Source organism: Eriocheir sinensis, chromosome 40, assembly GCF_024679095.1.
Source record: "Eriocheir sinensis breed Jianghai 21 chromosome 40, ASM2467909v1, whole genome shotgun sequence".
Classification (NCBI taxonomy): domain Eukaryota; kingdom Metazoa; phylum Arthropoda; class Malacostraca; order Decapoda; family Varunidae; genus Eriocheir; species Eriocheir sinensis.
In genome coordinates this window covers 3,512,878-3,529,212 of record NC_066548.1, presented here as the reverse complement: position 1 = coordinate 3,529,212, position 16,335 = coordinate 3,512,878, and the positions used below count along the sequence as shown (strand labels likewise).

The 16,335-nt window shown below is 42.2% G+C and overlaps 1 protein-coding gene across 1 annotated transcript in view; it reads left to right on the top strand.

Annotated features, from left to right (window-relative positions):
• LOC127009234 (uncharacterized) overlaps positions 1 to 16,335 on the top strand; it is a 125,841-nt gene that overhangs the window by 39,221 nt on the left and 70,285 nt on the right. The window contains exon 2 of the mRNA XM_050882099.1: positions 7,565 to 7,602. Within this exon, the coding sequence (XP_050738056.1) occupies positions 7,565 to 7,602 (38 nt within the window). The remainder of the gene's footprint in view (positions 1 to 7,564; positions 7,603 to 16,335) is intronic.

Below are 16,335 nucleotides of genomic sequence, written 5' to 3'. Positions count from 1 at the left end.
ACTATTATAGACTTTAGAATGGAAATAGCGTCTAAAGTTTACTGAAAATTAGGATTGTGCTTAGTTTTTTAAAGATTTGGAAAGATTAGGATCGAGTCTTTAGTTTCGCTAAGATATTTTTGTAGACAAGGATAGCGATAACGTCTAAAATTTAGGAAAGACTAGGATAGAATCTTTAGTTTTGTAGTGATTAGGATACTGTGTGTGTGTGTGTGTGTGTGTGTGTGTGTGTGTGTGTGCGTGTGTGTGTGTGTGCCTGCCTGCCTGCCTGCCTTGGTTACCATTCAAGCTTTTAATTTTTCTACGTATAAAATTTCTCTTTCAGCGTATTTATTCCATGAATATTTTCTCAGCATGAATAATTTTGGGAGTAAAAATAATATAAAAGCACGGAGCTCCCTTCTAAAGGCTTATTTTGGCTCATGAATTATTTCCCAACATAATAATATAACATTCAAGCGAGGCTTTTTGCTGTGTGTACGAAGTTTTATGTTTCAGCTGAACGAACAGTTATGCAACTCGAAAAAGAAACGTAATGGATTTCCCAACGAACCATTTTGAAAGTTGGGTCAATTTCACTTATCCAAACATATTTCTCTGGGACAAGGAAATGTGGGATTGAATACAGCGGAATATATTACTCTTTTCACATTTATTCAAAGGCGCCTTTATTAGAGCATGAGCTATTCTAAGTTGTTTCGTTATGATCGCCACTATTCTCGTCTTAACAGTTGCTTTAATATACGCCACCAGCCGTACCTTTTTTTCCCGTTTCTCGGGCGTGTGATGTGACTGGGGACGGCGGGTGTTCATTCTCAGGAGTTGTGGCTGACTTTCCTGGAAGTTTTGAGAGTAAGGATTAATGTGCGCGACGAGAAGTTGGGGAGAAAAAGGAGGAAAAGTCAGAGGAGGTGGGGAAAGAAGAGGAAAAAGGAGAAAAAGCGGAAAAGCAGAAGAAATATAAAAAAAGAATGAGAAGAAAAATAAGTAAGAGGAGAAAACAAGAAGAAAACTAAAAAGAGCAAAAAAGAAAACAAGATTAAAGTGAAACAGCTACAGAGGGCTGACTTCCTATCTGCATAAAACCATATAAGAATTTAGCAGGACGGCGAACTGAATGAAGATCTCGGATAATGAACGTTTTCACAAATATATTTTCCAATCTGTTTTACGTTCATTATATCAAATAAAGAAATTGATAGTTTGCTGCTGTTTCTGTTATTATTATTATCATCATTATTGCTCTTCATCAACAACAAAACAAAATACTTCTGTTAAAAATATGAACTTGGTGAAAAATAAAACAAAATATAAAGTTTCAAAATACACCGAAGAAAATACTGAAAATTTGTGAAGAGGAAACATGATCCATAAACATAAGACCTTCCTTGTATCTCCCGCCCCCCGGTGTACCCCCCCCCCTCTCTAGCCTGTCACCATCACTCCCCTCGCCCCTACACATCAATCCCTTCAAGCTGATCTCGCCGCCTCGACGCCCACGCCTTCCTTCCTTCCTTCCCTCTTCGCAATATTTCATCTTTTTTTTTTCTTTGTGGTCTCTCTCTCTCTCTCCTCTTCCCTTCCCTTCCCTCACCTTCCCTACTCTTACATCTTCATTGTCTCATTTTTTGTCATTATTTTGATTAAGTGTTTATGCTTTCTCTTCACTTCAGTTTCCGCCTTTATGTTCCTTTCTCTCTTTTTTTACGATCTGCTTTTTCATTCATTCGCTGACTTTTCTTTCATCTTTCTTTGTCTCTCTGTGTTGTTTCTGCCTTCCCTTCACACATTTTATGCCTTTTATTTCCTCTCCTTTATCATGTCTTTACGCTCTGCTTTTTCCATTCTCATTTGCGGACATTTCTCTCAATTTTTAAGTCATTTTTTCTACTGCTTCTGTCTTTTTTTTACTCATTTTCTGCCTTTTCTTCACTCATTTTCTGCCCTTATTTTCCTTTTCCTTAATACGGCTCTACGTTCTGCTTTTTCCATTCTCATTTGCGGACATTTCTCTCAATTTTTAAGTCTTTTCTCTACTGCTTCTGTCTTTTTTTTACTCATTTTCTGCCTTTTCTTCACTCATTTTCTGCCCTTATTTTCCTTTTCCTTAATATGGCTCTACGCTCTGCTTTTTCCATCCTCATTTGCGGACATTTCTCTCAATTTTTAAGTCTTCTCTCTACTGCCTCTGCCTTCTCTTTACACATTTTCTGCCTTCTCTTCACATTTTCTGCCTTCTCTTCACTCATTTTCTACCTTTATCTCCCTCTCCCTTATCATGTCTTTTCGTTCAGTTTTTTCCAACTTCACTTGCAGACTTTCCTCTCCCTTTTTTAGTCTTTTTTTCTGCTTTCGTCCTCCCTTCTCTCTTTGTTTTACTATCTGCATTCTTTTCATTCTCTCTGTCTCTCTTACTATATATATTTAATTTTCCTTTCTCTCTCGTCATTCTTTCTTCTGCCTTGTCTTCCCTCATTCTCCGCCTCCTTGTCAGTCTTTCCTCCCCCCTTCCCCCCCTCGCCCCTCTTTGTGTGCGCTCTGTTTTCTTTTTTCTCACATTTTCTAACTTTCCCTCCATATTTGCGCTCCTTACATGTCTATTTTTTCCTTATCTGTCTCTTCTATTCCTCTCCTGGCTTTTTCTTCCATTATTTTGAGGTGTTTTTTGCGTTCTCCTGCTTTCTTTTCACTCTCATTTTCTGATTTTCATTATTTGCTGGTATTTTTATTTCTTTATAGTCTTTTCCTTTTCTGTCTCTTCATTCCCCTTTCTGCCTTCTCGTCCCTCATTCTCCGCCTCCCTCTCAATCTTTGCCGCCCTCGCCCGACCACTCCTACACAATATCTTTTTTCAGCCTACTCCTTCTCCCTCTCCCTACCATCCTCTCCCTCCGTACCTCCATGCCCTCCCTTCCCTTCCCTTCCCTCCTTCCCTTCCCTCCTGAGACACAAGGGAGAAGCACTTCACCTGGACTGAGGCAAAACTTTCTCAGCATTTATTTTTTCCCCTTGGAACTCTCCCGCTTTTGTCTTGTCCGATGGCACCAAGTTGTCGATATGGGAAGAGTTTGTGAGTTGGAGGGCGGCGGCGGTGATGAGAGAGAGAGAGAGAGAGAGAGAGAGAGAGAGAGAGAGAGAGAGAGAGAGAGAGAGAGAGAGAGAGAGAGAGAAGCAGGCAGGCACACAGACAAACATAGCATTACACAGCATTTCTGGAACACTTTCTTATCGTAATTGCATAAGGATTACAAGTATCACAAAAATACACAAGACAAAAGAAGAAAACAATAGAACCTTCTTATATATATATATAGTACAAAATTTCCCTAGTCCATCAATTTACGTTCCGATCACGCCTTATTATAAAAAAAAAGAACAATGTAAATGCGTATATTAATCACACCGCAAAGGGACTATGGAAAGAGTAACCAGGTGAGGAGAACGAGCTGCTGGTGTTCCGCGTATTAACCAAGGCAAGAGCAAAGACAGACAAGACAGTACAAAGCAGGGAGAGAAGAGATACAAAGCCGCATGAAATGTATTACTCGCGTGGCAGGTTTTCATGTCACAGACCGGAGTAAATAGTAGGCTTAGAGGAGGAGAAAGAGGAAGAGGAGGTAGATAGAGAAAAAGGTGCAGGAAGGAGAAAATAAAGAAGGAATAGAAAACGAGTATACTGATGAGGATAATAATGAAGAAGAGGAAGAGGAAGAGAACGAAGAGGACACAGGATACTGAATGTCTTAATATTTACGGAAACACATTGTAGCTGAGAGAAATAAAAGAGGAAATAGAGAGAGGGTCGGGACCATATTAAAATTAAGTAAACGCGAAGAAACATTGATGTGATGGACGATTATACGTTAAAAGTAAGCAAAACAGAGGAGAAAGAAGAGGTAGTGATGATGGGAAAGATGAGAGGAACAGAAAGACAGACAGACAGGCAGGCAGACATGCATAAATACAGACAGACAAGCAGAGACTGACAAGAACACTGACAGACATAGAGGCATAAACAGATATATATGAGTAAGTAAAGAACGGTAGATAGTTATATAGATGAATACACAAGTTATCTATAAACACACACACACACACACACACACACACACACAATAACACGTAACGACAAATAGACACAGATATATAATTAATGATAGGTAAATAGATATATTGATGGATACTCAAAATATATCCACCAAGAGAGAGAGAGAGAGAGAGAGAGAGAGAGAGAGAGAGAGAGAGAGAGAGAGAGAGAGAGAGAGAGAGAGAGAGAGGTGGCATAGTCGGGCGGGCAGGGGTCGTGATTAATGGACAGGCGCCGCTCCGGGGAGGAATCAGGAGATGGATGGGGCCGAAGTGAACCGCCTGGATAATTTGCTTCTAAAATTTGGTCGCTCGTTTGACCCGCGGAGAGCAGGGCGGCCATTTGTTTACCCGCTGCCCGACGAGTGACCTGACGCAGCTTGTTAGTGCGTGCGTGTGTGTGCGTGGGGGGGAGAGGAGGGCGGATCTGTGTATGTTGGGTGGGGAATTGTGTGTGTGTAGTGGGGAAGGGGGGGGGGGGACTGTTTGTGTGTGTGTGTGTGTGTGTGTGTGTGTGTGTGTGTGGTGGGAGGGAGGGGGGGAGAGAGGAGGGAGGATCTGTGTATGTTGGGTGGAGAATTGTGTGTGTGTAGTGGGGAATGGGGGTGGCTGTGTGTGTGTGTGTGTGTGTGTGTGTGTGTGTGTGTCTGTCTCAATCTTTATTCATATTTATCTATTCATCTAAATCTGTCTATCTATGTCTATCTATCTCTTTATCTGGTGGCATATCTTCAATTTATATATATCTATCTAAATATCTATTTTCGTATTGCTATCTCCCTGTCATTTATCTATGTATCTATCGGCACGTCCTTATCTATCAGTTCTCTCTCTCTCTCTCTCTCTCTCTCTCTCTCTCTCTCTCTCTCTCTCTCTCTCTCTCTCTCTCTCTCTCTCTCTCTCTCTCTCTCTCTCAATCCATCTCCCGCCGGTCAAATATTTACACGCTTTAAACGCCCATGAATACTAAGAGGTTTATTGACAGCGTGATGAAGAGCTGGCGACTGATAACCGTAATGTCGCCTTTAGAAGAGAAGCGTGGAAGCATGGACGAGCAGGCCACAAAAAAACATGACTTAACGAGAATAACGAGGACAATCTATTCTCGATGCACTTTAATGACCCATAGAACAGCCTGAAGCACTTGTACGGACGGATAGACGGATATAATTGAAGTTTCTAATTGCATGGAGAGTTTTAATTAATAAGGGCGATATCTATAATGTTCAAATGGTAGGAGAGGAAGAGTTGGACGCGTGGATGAAAAGTAGGGAGATAAAAAAGAAACTCCGGAGAAAGTCAAGTAAAAGAAATCGCCGAAGGAGGTTCAAAAAAAGGCGAAGCAGGATGGCGAGATTGAAGAGGAAGTAGCAGGAGGTTGAAGGGGTGAAAATTGAAAACATAGATAACTCACTAAGGGAAAGAAAGAGGAAGAGTAGTGAACGAAGATGAAACAGGAGGAAGAGGAGACTGAGGAATGGTAGAATAATGAAATAACGCAAAGGGAAAGAGAGAGTGAGAATAGCGAACAAGGATGAAACAGGAGGAAGAGGAGACTGAGGAATGGTAGAAAAATAAAATAACGCAGAGGGAAAGAGAGAGGAAGAGTAGCGAACGAATATGAAACAGGAGGAAGAGGAGACTGAGGAATGGTAGAACAATAAAATAACGTACCTTGAGAGAAGAGAAGTTGACAAAGATGGAGAACAATAAGCACCTAAACGAAGAAGAGGAAGAGGAAGAGAAAATAATAGAAAGGATAAAAAAAAATAGATAACCACCTTGGAGAAAAGAGGAGAGGGAGAAGTACAAGTAGAGATTAGCAAAAGGGAAGGAGTAGGAGAATAAGAAAGCGAAGGAGGAGGAGTAAGAGGAGGAAGAGGAAGAGGAAGAGAAGGCAATAGAATGGTAGAAAAAAATAGCGAACCAAAGTAGAAAAGAGAAGAGGGAGAAGTACAAGTAGAAATTAGCAAAATGGAAGGAGCAGGAGAAGAAGAAAGCGAAGGGGAAGGATTAAGAGTAGGAAGAGGAAGAGAAGGCAACAGAAAGATAAAAAAAAATAGCGAACCAAAGTAGAAAAGAGAAGAGGGAGAAGTACAAGTAGAAATTAGCAAAAGGGAAGGAGTAGGAGAATAAGAAAGCGAAGGAGGAGGACTAAGAGGAGGAAGAGGAAGAGAAGGCAACAGAAAGATAAAAAAAATAGCGAACCAAAGTAGAAAAGAGGAGAGGGAGAAGTACAAGTAGAAATTAGCGAAAGGGAAGGAGCAGGATAAGAAGAAAGCGAAGGAGGAGGACTAAGAGGAGGAAGAGGAAGAGGAAGAGGCATGCTGTGACGTGACGTAATTACTAGGAAATTGTAATGGACGGCAGCCATAAACAAGGCTGGGAAGTATACGAGATGAGTCATAATTCCGGCTTTATAGCGACCATAAGTCTCAGGAGGAGCGACTCAAAAGATGACGCCGCTGCTCTCTCTCTCTCTCTCTCTCTCTCTCTCTCTCTCTCTCTCTCTCTCTTTGCTTTTTCTCTATGCATATTAAACGTATTTACTTGTTGCCTTTTATGTTTACCCTCCAACTGTTTCCTTTTTTTCTTTTTTGCCTCGACTTTTTTTCTTGTTCTTTAAATATTCTGTAAACAGTAATTCGTTTCTCTGAATAAGTTGCGCAGACAAAAATTATCCTCCTCCTCTCCTTTCCTCCTCCTCCTCCTCCTCCTCCTGCATGTTTCTCTTTCCTCTCCTCCATCTGCCTGAAACCCATTTATTCCCCCCCAAACACACACACACACACACACACACACACACACACACACACACACACACACACAGGTATAACACTAACAAGTCAATCAGTCTAAACTCCCTCCACCTGGATTGCCTTATAATCTCATAGCCCAGGAGGCGTCCAATTACCTGGGCAGGTGTGGCGGGGCTTCAGGAGGAAAGGGCGGGAAGGGAAGGAAGGGCTGGCGCGACCGGGGAAGGACGGGACCAGGACGGGACTCCCAACTAATTGAAAATCACCGCCAAATTGTGTTGATTTTCACCTCCATCAATTATCTTTCCTCCATCTTTCCCCCCTCTTCTACTATCTCTTCTCTCCTCTGATTCTCTCTCTCTCTCTCTCTCTCTCTCTCTCTCTCTCTCTCTCAAACATATATCATTTTCCCTTTTTTATTTAACTCAGGAATACCTAACTGCTATATTTTCTAGTGCTCAGAATACATAAGTAAATGCCTTTCAAAACATGCCTTGGAGCTTTACATATTCAATCAGGCAATCCATTATGACATTACACACGATGGAGTCTTTAAACACTGTAGAAGTGAATGCATTCGGAGGAGAAAATTACTTCGTATCCGATTCATTTTAATTAACCTTTACGGGATGATGGATTTAAACACATTAAATAATATATGAATGCTTCCCGGCGCTTCTGATTATCTGTTGTTTTTTTCTTCTCTCTCTCCCCTCCAGGCAGCTTCAGTCCTCGTCTTCCCCTGCGTCGACGAACGGTAAGTAGGAGAGGAGCTGGACAAAAAGGGAGGAGGAGATTGGATCATTATATCGCGCGTTGGTTATTAATGTGTGTGATGAATATTTAGGTGAGAGCTTTGTGGCCGGAGACGGTGCTCGGCTTCATATGTAATAGAGTTGATGTATTGTTAATTAGATAGACAGAAAATACGTGAATAGGAGGTAGATATAAAAATTAATAGGCGAACAGGTGTATAATTCGAATCGACTGAGATGTAAATTAACTGATGAATGGAAAAGATTATAATGGAACGATGAGAGGCAAGAAAATCAACGTTTAATGCTAATACGAATATGGAGAATACATGGAAACGTCATTAATACGAAAAGATGAGCGAAAAACGTTAATGGAAGGAAGGAGGGTTTAAAGAAGGCAATGGATAAGAGAGAGAGAGAGAGAGAGAGAGAGAGAGAGAGAGAGAGAGAGAGAGAGAGAGAGAGAGAGAGAGAGAGAGAGAGAATCTGGTTTTGACGCTAAAAATCCATTAAAAGATTCAGGGGAAACCGGGGTTACTCAAGTCAGTGAGAGAGAGAGAGAGAGAGAGAGAGAGAGAGAGAGAGAGAGAGAGAGAGAGAGAGAGAGTGAATTTGTGCCTCCCCCTCCTTGTTGTGTGTGTGTGTGTGTGTGTGTGTGTGTGTGTGTGTGTGTGTGTGTGTTCAAACGCCCCTGTGCATCATCAGAGAATCAGACAGACAGGCAGACAGATTCATTCAGACAGGCATTGAGAGAAGTGTGAAAGCGAAATCAAAGGGAAAGGAAAATAAAAATATGAATGAGAATCGGGGGAAGAAAAATCAGAAGCAGAGAAAAAAGAAGTAGAAGATGATGATGATGGTGATGAAGAGGAAGCAAAAACGACAAAAATGAAGCAGAAGGAAAATATTAAAAGGTAAAGGTACAGGAGGAGGAGGATAGAAGAGGAAAAAGAAGAGGAAACCCGAGGAGGAGAAGGACAAAAGTCGTGCCCACTCAGCCGCGCCTCCGTCGTCGCTTCGCCCCGCCTCGGCCGACACAGAGCCTCCCTAAAAGCTGTTCTTCCATTTCCTCCTTCGACGGAGAACTCGCTCAAGCGGCCGCGTTTATTTTGAGTATAGAGAGGGATATTTTTGTTGTTTTTTGATGCAGTGAAGTAATGATGGTTTCTTTTCTTTATTTTCTCTCTAAATGAACTCAAGGAAACTATTGCGAGATCTTGTGTTTGATTTTACTGATTTTGGTTTCCTTTACGTTATATATATGCATTCGTTTCTTTATTTTTTTTTTATTTCTTTTAACTGATAACGAAAACAAAGACTCGGACTATGTAGAACTATGCAGCTTCTTTTGTTTGTTTGTTTATTTGTTACGTGAATATAGAAAAGCAGAATCATTTAATGTCTTTGAATTTGTTAGTTAATGTGTGTGTGTGTGTGTGTGTGTGTGTGTGTGTGTGTGTGTGTGTGTGTGTGTGTGTGCCGGTTTCTGTCTTCTTAGTACGCACTTTCAAACATACACACACACACACACACACACACACACGCACCTAAATCACCTGTCCGCAGTAATTATCCTCACGTGACGGACATCAAAGGCTTATCGATGATCAGCATTTCTCATCTTGGCTCCGCTCAAAGCTCGCGGGAGAACCAAGACTCAGATCTAAAACTCATCCCCCGATTTCTTTTTCCCTTCATCGTTTTATCTTCAACATCATAAAAAACACAGCGTCCCTTTGAAACCCAGAGCGAGTTTTATCGTAAGTAACTACATCAAGGGAGGTTTTTTTTTTAATATTTACTAGGGAGTGGAGAGGGAATAGGAGGAGGGGGAGGAGGGAGAGGCTGATGAACATTAATTATGCATATATTACTCAGGCCTGCTCTGCCTCCTCCCCTCATCTCCTCCCCTCATCTCCTCCCCTGTTTTCCATTAACTTTCCGTCTTCCCTCTCTCTCCCCTCTCTCCCCTCTTCCTTTCCCCTTACGTGATATTTTTTAAGGCAAACTTGCATAGGTCTGCTTCGAGAATGAGAGGAAAATAATGGATATATATGGAAGAATGAGAGTGACGTACACACACACACACACACACACACACACACACACACACACACACACACACACACACACACATTTAGATAGCTAGATACAGAGGGCGAAAATAAAGAATGAAAAGAAAGGAAGAAAGAAAAAGAAAAAGATAAAGTGAACAAATGAAAAATATTAGTCACGTTCTAAAATTCACCTGTTCTCGTTTCACATCTGTAATCCTCTTTTTAATGAATTACCTAAAAAAAGAGAAAAAAAAGTTGCTAATATCACAAAAATATTACCCACCGTATATTATACTTATATGCAAATTTTTATATATACTTTCCGCCGCCAGAATTTATCATCAGATCATATTTCTTAGGCCCGTGTAAAGTATTGTCTCAAATGGCTAACAGAGACGTGTAATTTTAACTTTTTTATTACTATTTTGGTGACTTACAACTTACGTATCTACTTCACTGCGTTCGTGAACAATATAAATAATTTCCTCGGTTCCTAAGACATTCGTAACTTGGATATTAGAAAGTTCATAAATTGGATCTTAGAACGTTCATAACCTGGGTCCTAGAACGGTCGTAACTTGAGTCCTAGAACGGTCGTAACTCGGGTCTTAGAACATTCGTAACTCGGGTTCTAGAATGTTCGTAACTCGGGTTTTAGAACGCTCTTAGCTTGAGTCCTAGAATGTTCGTAACTTGGGTCTTAGAACATTCGTAACTTGAGTCTTAGGACGTCCGTAACTCGGGTCCTAAAACTTCCGTAACACATTCCTTAGGCTCGTGAATATTGGCAACACTTCTTTGGATTCGTGAACGTCCGCAACACTGTCCTTGGGTTCCTGTTGTTCTTATTCTCCGTTGGTCCAGTGTTGTCATGGTTTTCCTGTTTGTTCTCTCCTTTAATTTGTTTTTGGCCTTGCAATAGAGGAAGGCAATTTCAATTTTTTTTCCACTGGTGACGCTAGATTTGTGACACTTTTCCAGGCGCATGTTGTAGCTCATGTCTCCTAATGTTCCAAATTAGTCACTGTATTGTTGTTCGTTGCGTCTGATTTTTGTGATTCTGCTGAATAGAGAACAGAGAAACATGGATCAGGTAATAAGGATAATGGCAGGGTACATGTTGCAGGAATGGAGAAAGAAAACGAGGAGGAAGAGGGAGATGAAGGCTAGGAGGAGGAGGAGGAGGAGGGGGGGAAATAGGAAAAGGAAACAGAAGAACAGAAAGAGAAGGAGGAAGAGGAAAAATAAGTAAGCGTTCTTTAATCCATGTTGCTCGCTTTCCGTCTCTATACTCATAATACCCAACACTTTTTATTCTCCATTATTATTGTGTTTATCTCGATGGGAAAGGCGGAGGATAAAGAGCTAAGGCTGAAGATGAAGGATTATGAGGAAGAGGTGAAGGAAAGTTAAAAATGTGGAGGGGGAGGAAAATGGATGTTGGAGAATGTTTACCAGAAGCCAGAAAAAAGCGAGGAGAGAGACAGATTGCAATTTAGGAAGCAGAAAAGAGAAACAGCAGGTATGAAAGAGAGAGAAAGAGTGAGAGAGAACAAAAAGAAAGGAAGAGACAGAGAGAATAGTTGAGGGAGGAAGAAGAGAAAGAGAGACATGTGTTTAAAGGGAAGCAGGAAAGAGAAACAGCAGGTATGAGAGAGAGAGAGAGAGAGAGAGAGAGAGAGAGAGAGAGAGAGAGAGAGAGAGAGAGAGAGAGAGAGAGAGAGAGAGAGAGAGAGAGAGAGAGAGAGAGAGAGAGAGAGAGAACAAAAAGAAAGAAAGAGACAGAGAGAATAGTTGAGGGAGGAAGAAGAGAAAGAGGGATGGCGTGTGTTTAAAGGAGCCAGAGAGGAACAGAAGTGCGTAGGCAGCGTCGACGGGGGAAAGGAGACAGGGAGGGAGGGAGAGGCAGGCAGGCAGGTAGGTAGGTAGCCAGGCGCACCGAGGAAGGAGAGGCGGTACGCACATACAGTCAATCCCCCGCAAGACACCGATCCTTAAAATCAAATTAGGACAATCCAGGCGGGAGGAGCGCGGCCACTCTCACCGCCAGAATTTTAGATCAGTCGACCCTCGCGGCGCAATCAAGGAAATTGTTACCCTAAAGTTGTTACGTTATAATGTAATCCGCGGCGATCTAAGTTGGAGGCTAATCGGGTTATGGGGCGAGAAGGCATCCGTCGAGCCAGCCTGACCCAGCCGACCCTGCAGCCAGACAGCCAGCCGGGTCGTGGGGAGGAGAACGGCTTCGTGGTGGTGGTGGTGGTGGTGGAGGGGAGGAAAGGTAGCGTTAGGTAAGGTGAATTTCGTTTGCCTGGAGAGCGTTTGGTGTAAGTGGAAAAGCCTTTGGTGCACTTGGAATGGTTTCGCTTGGAGTAGCTGTGGTTGGGGTCAGCATCTTGGTTTGGTTTTGGTTTGTGCGGGAAAAAGAAGAGGAGGCGTTGAATAAGGTTAATCTGAGTTGCTGGGGAAGCCTTGGGGTGAGTATTTTTTGTTACAACAAAGGGGACAGCTCAAGGGCACACAAAAAAAGGAAATAATAACAAAAAAAAGCCCGGTACTCGCTGCTCCTAAAAAAAAAAAAAAGAAAAAAAAGAGGTGGCCGAAAGAGAGGTCAATTTCGGAAAGGCTTTGGTGTGTTTGGAAGGTATAACAATAGCTAGGTAGACAGCCCGCCGTTTCCCCTCCGACTGATATATCACCTCCTACTTTACCTTCTGCACCCCCTTCTTCCTCTCTTCCCTAACCTTCTCTAAAAAAGGTGAAATAAGGCATTGATTGGGGTTTGTGTGGATAGGTGTTACTGATATGCTAAGTGTAGGAGGGAAGACCAACGAAATACAGACGATAAGATTTTGAAAGGGCACCACCCTCTTCCTCTCTTCCCCAACATTCTCTCTAAAGAAAAGGTGTAAAAAGGCATTGATTGGGGTTTGTGTGGAATAGGTGTTACTGATATGGTAAGTGTAGGAGGGAAGACCAACGAAATACAGACGATAAGATTTTGAAAGGGCACCCCCCTCTTCCTCTCTTCCCTAACCTTCTCTAAAAAAGGTGAAATAAGGCATTGATTGGGGTTTGTGTGGAATAGGTGTTACTGACATGCTAAGTGTAGGAGGAAAGACTAACGAAATACAGAGGATAAGATTTTGAAAGGGATTGTAAGAGGAGAAAGGGTAGAGACAAATAGTCATTAAAATATCATCAACCTTTAGTTTATTCTCTAATCTATTTTGCTCACGTTCAGCTTTTCCATGTTAATTATACCCAGCATTTTTCTCTCCACTCATCATTATTGAGTAAGCGCATATGATAACTATTTGATTGATTGATTGATAGTTTATAGTTGCAGGTAAACAACAAGGGAGAAGGGAGGAACATGCCATCTATTTGGATTTGGGTTAGATATGACAGGCACTAACCCGAAATTGACCCCTCTTTCGGCCACCTCTTTGGATTCTTTTTTAGGAGCAGCGAGTAGCGGGTTTTTTTATTATTGTTTCCTTTTGTGTGCCCTTGAGCAGTCTCCTTTGTTGTTAAAAAATATGAATAAAGGAGCTTACTTTGCTAAATAGAAACTCTGATCACTGGAGAAGCTTATATAAATTTACTGAGGAGGCAAATAAAACGACTAATTTGGTTATAATCTGGTAAGGATAAGGGTCACATCACACACATTGACAAGCAGCAGTTCATAGCAAAAGTCAACAAAGAAAGAGATCCCATTCCTAAAGTAGAGGAAGCATATATGAATTCATTGAGTACACATATAAGCAGCGTAACCCTTTCCTGTCCCCTCCGTTACCCCCTCTTAACCAGCTAACCCTTGCCCCAGACTCCCTACAGACTCTCAACTTCTCGTATAGTGCCTCGAGGCCGCCGGAAACAAAGGCTCTATGTCAAAACGCATTAAGACTTTAGAGTAGAAACAATAAAAAGAATATGTAAAGGCCTTAATTCTCTCTCGCTCTCTGTCTCTCTCTCTTGCTCTCTCTCTCGCTCTCTCATGACAAATATCCTTAGGTGCGGGAAAACACGTCACAACCACAATATCAATAAGTCACAGCGATAGCAAACGTGGCCCCCTCGGAGGACGGAAAGAGGAAAGGAAAGAGTGGAGGGGAAAGAGGAAAGAGGAAGGGGAAGGAGGACAGGGAAAGCAGACGAAGGGGACCGTTGGGAGAGGAGGAGGAGGAGGAGGAGAGCAGAGGAGAAATTTATGTAGGTAAGAGGAGTAAGAGGAAGGAGAAAGACGGAGGCAAGGGAGGAGGAAGGAAAGGAACTGGACTGCATGATAAGGAAGGCGAGGGAGAGGGTGACCGAGGAAGAAGAGGAGCGGGAGGAAGCAGGGAAGGGGCCAGGTGAGATAGTGAGGCAGGAAGGGAACGTAATAAAGACAGGGGGAGGAGGGCGAGGCGAGATAAGAGACAGGGAAAACAAGGGCAGGCAGGAGGCACTGTCATAACGTGAAGATACGAGGGTTTCTTGCTCCCATTACAAGTGTGAGTGGAACAAGCTTGTCACTCTTAATTTTGATACACTGTTTAATTACGTTTGTCATATTTTAGTGTGATTTGTGAAGTAATGCATAAAACTGCTTCCTCACTCTAGGTTTTTTTTTTATAACGTGGAGATACGAGGGTTCCCTGCTCCCATTACAAGTGTGAGTGGAACAAGCTTGTCATTCTTAATTTTGATACACTGTTTAATTACGTTCGTCTTATTTTAGTGTGATTTGTGAAGTAATGCATAAAGCTGCTTCCTCACTCTAGGTTTTTTTTTTTTTTATAACGTGGAGATACGAGGGTTCCCTGCTCCCATTACAAGTGTGAGTGGAACAAGCTTGTCACTCTTAATTTTGATACACTGTTTAATTACGTTCGTCATATTTTAGTGTGATTTGTGAAGTAATGCATAAAGCTGGTTCTTCACTCTAGTTGTTGTTTTTTCTGTGATTAATGTGCCTTGCCTTGTAGCTTATTAAATGAAAGTAAACAAGGTCACGTCTCATTTATTTTGATTTACTGTTTTAATTAACCGTGCAGTTAAAATTGTAACAAATTCTTCATTGTATTTTTTTTTAAGGACGAAATTGTCTTAGTAGTAGTAGTAGTAGTAGTAGTAGTAGTAGTAGTAGTCAAGTTTCATTCTTATTGGCATCATTTTTAGATATCACAATCCTCAACACATCGTCATCATCATCACCGCTAATATCTGTATCTTACTAAGCTTTATCACCACCACCACCACCACCACCACCCAGTATCATGCCCTCGTCCCCCCTTGCTCCCCTCCCCCTCCACCTCTCCCTCCCCATGTCTCCCTTACCAGACAGGAGTGACGCAGCGTTGTCGCCGGAGGACAAGACAAGGCGAGGCGGGGGAGGGGAGGGACAGTGCGCCGGATGCTGACACGGACAGTCCCGCGTGCAGGATCCGCCTCCCGGGGCCTCCATCTCACACCCCGGTTGGTTTCTCTTCCTGCCTTCCTCCGCCAGGTCTTAGCCAGCATAGCGGACATCTTTCCTCCACTCCTCCTTCATATCTCTATTTTTAAACCCTTTTTTCATCTTTCCGGGAGATTTTTTATTTCCTCTGCGCTCGTTTTGTCTATTCACTTTTTTCCTTATTTTTCTTTCTTTACTTATTCGTTTATTAATGACACAAGTAGCACCAAAATCGGTAGTAGTTAGTAGTAGTAGTAGTAGTAGTAGTAACATTTTTTTATTGTTAGATTTCAGTTTTGTTTTGTTTTTTACAGTTCGAATTTTCTCTTTTCTCTTTTGAATTTTCTTTTTTTCTCTTTTTTGAATTTTCTATCTTTTTTTTATTTTCTCTATTTTCTCTTTTTTTTCTCTCTTTCTCTTTTTTCTTTATTCTTAAGCAAAACATTTTTCTTCCCTGTTTTTGCCTCGTGGCGGTAAGAATAAGCTCCTTCGCGTTGCTTGTGTTGTCCGCGTCGCTGTTTGCTCCGTGTCTTGTGGCTCCGTTGTTCCCTTCTTTTTATTTCCCCGCTCAGTTCTCTTTCTCCGCGAGCTCCCCTTGTTGTTGTTCCCTGCTCTTTACTTTCCTCGCCTTCTTTATGCTCTCATGTTCCTTCTTATCTCCCTCTGCTTCTTCTTGAATTCGCTTCCTCTCGTGTTATCTCTCCTTTGGTCTCGTTCTTGTTTTCCTCCTCCTCCTCCTCCTCTTCTCCTTCTTCTTCCCCTCGCCTCTTCCCTCCGTTTTCGTTTGTGTTTTTTTCTTTGGTGCTTTTGTTATCTCATCCTTTCGCCCGCCGTCATTTCTTGCTTCCCTTTTGTGTGTTTTTCCTTTGTTTTGTTTTCCTTTCTCGCTGCAGCTTCCTTCCCTTCACTCCTTGCTTCCACCTTCTGTCGTACCTCGCTTCCTTGCTTCCTTGCCCTCATCTTTCACGTCGTTCTCAATATTCTCTTCCTCCTCCTCCTCCTCCCTCTCCATCACCAGCTCCTCCTCTTCTTTCTCCTTCCGTCTTCACCAGCTCCTCCTCCTCCTCCTTCATCTCCTCTTCTGTCTGCCTCCCCTTTCGCCTCGTCCTCTCCCTTCCTCTCCTTTGTCTCATTATCCTCTTCCTCCTTCTCCTCCTGTCTCTTCCTTACTCTCATTTGCTCCCTCCTCCTCCTCCTCCTTTTTCTGCTTTTACTTCTTTCTGCCTCCCCCTCGC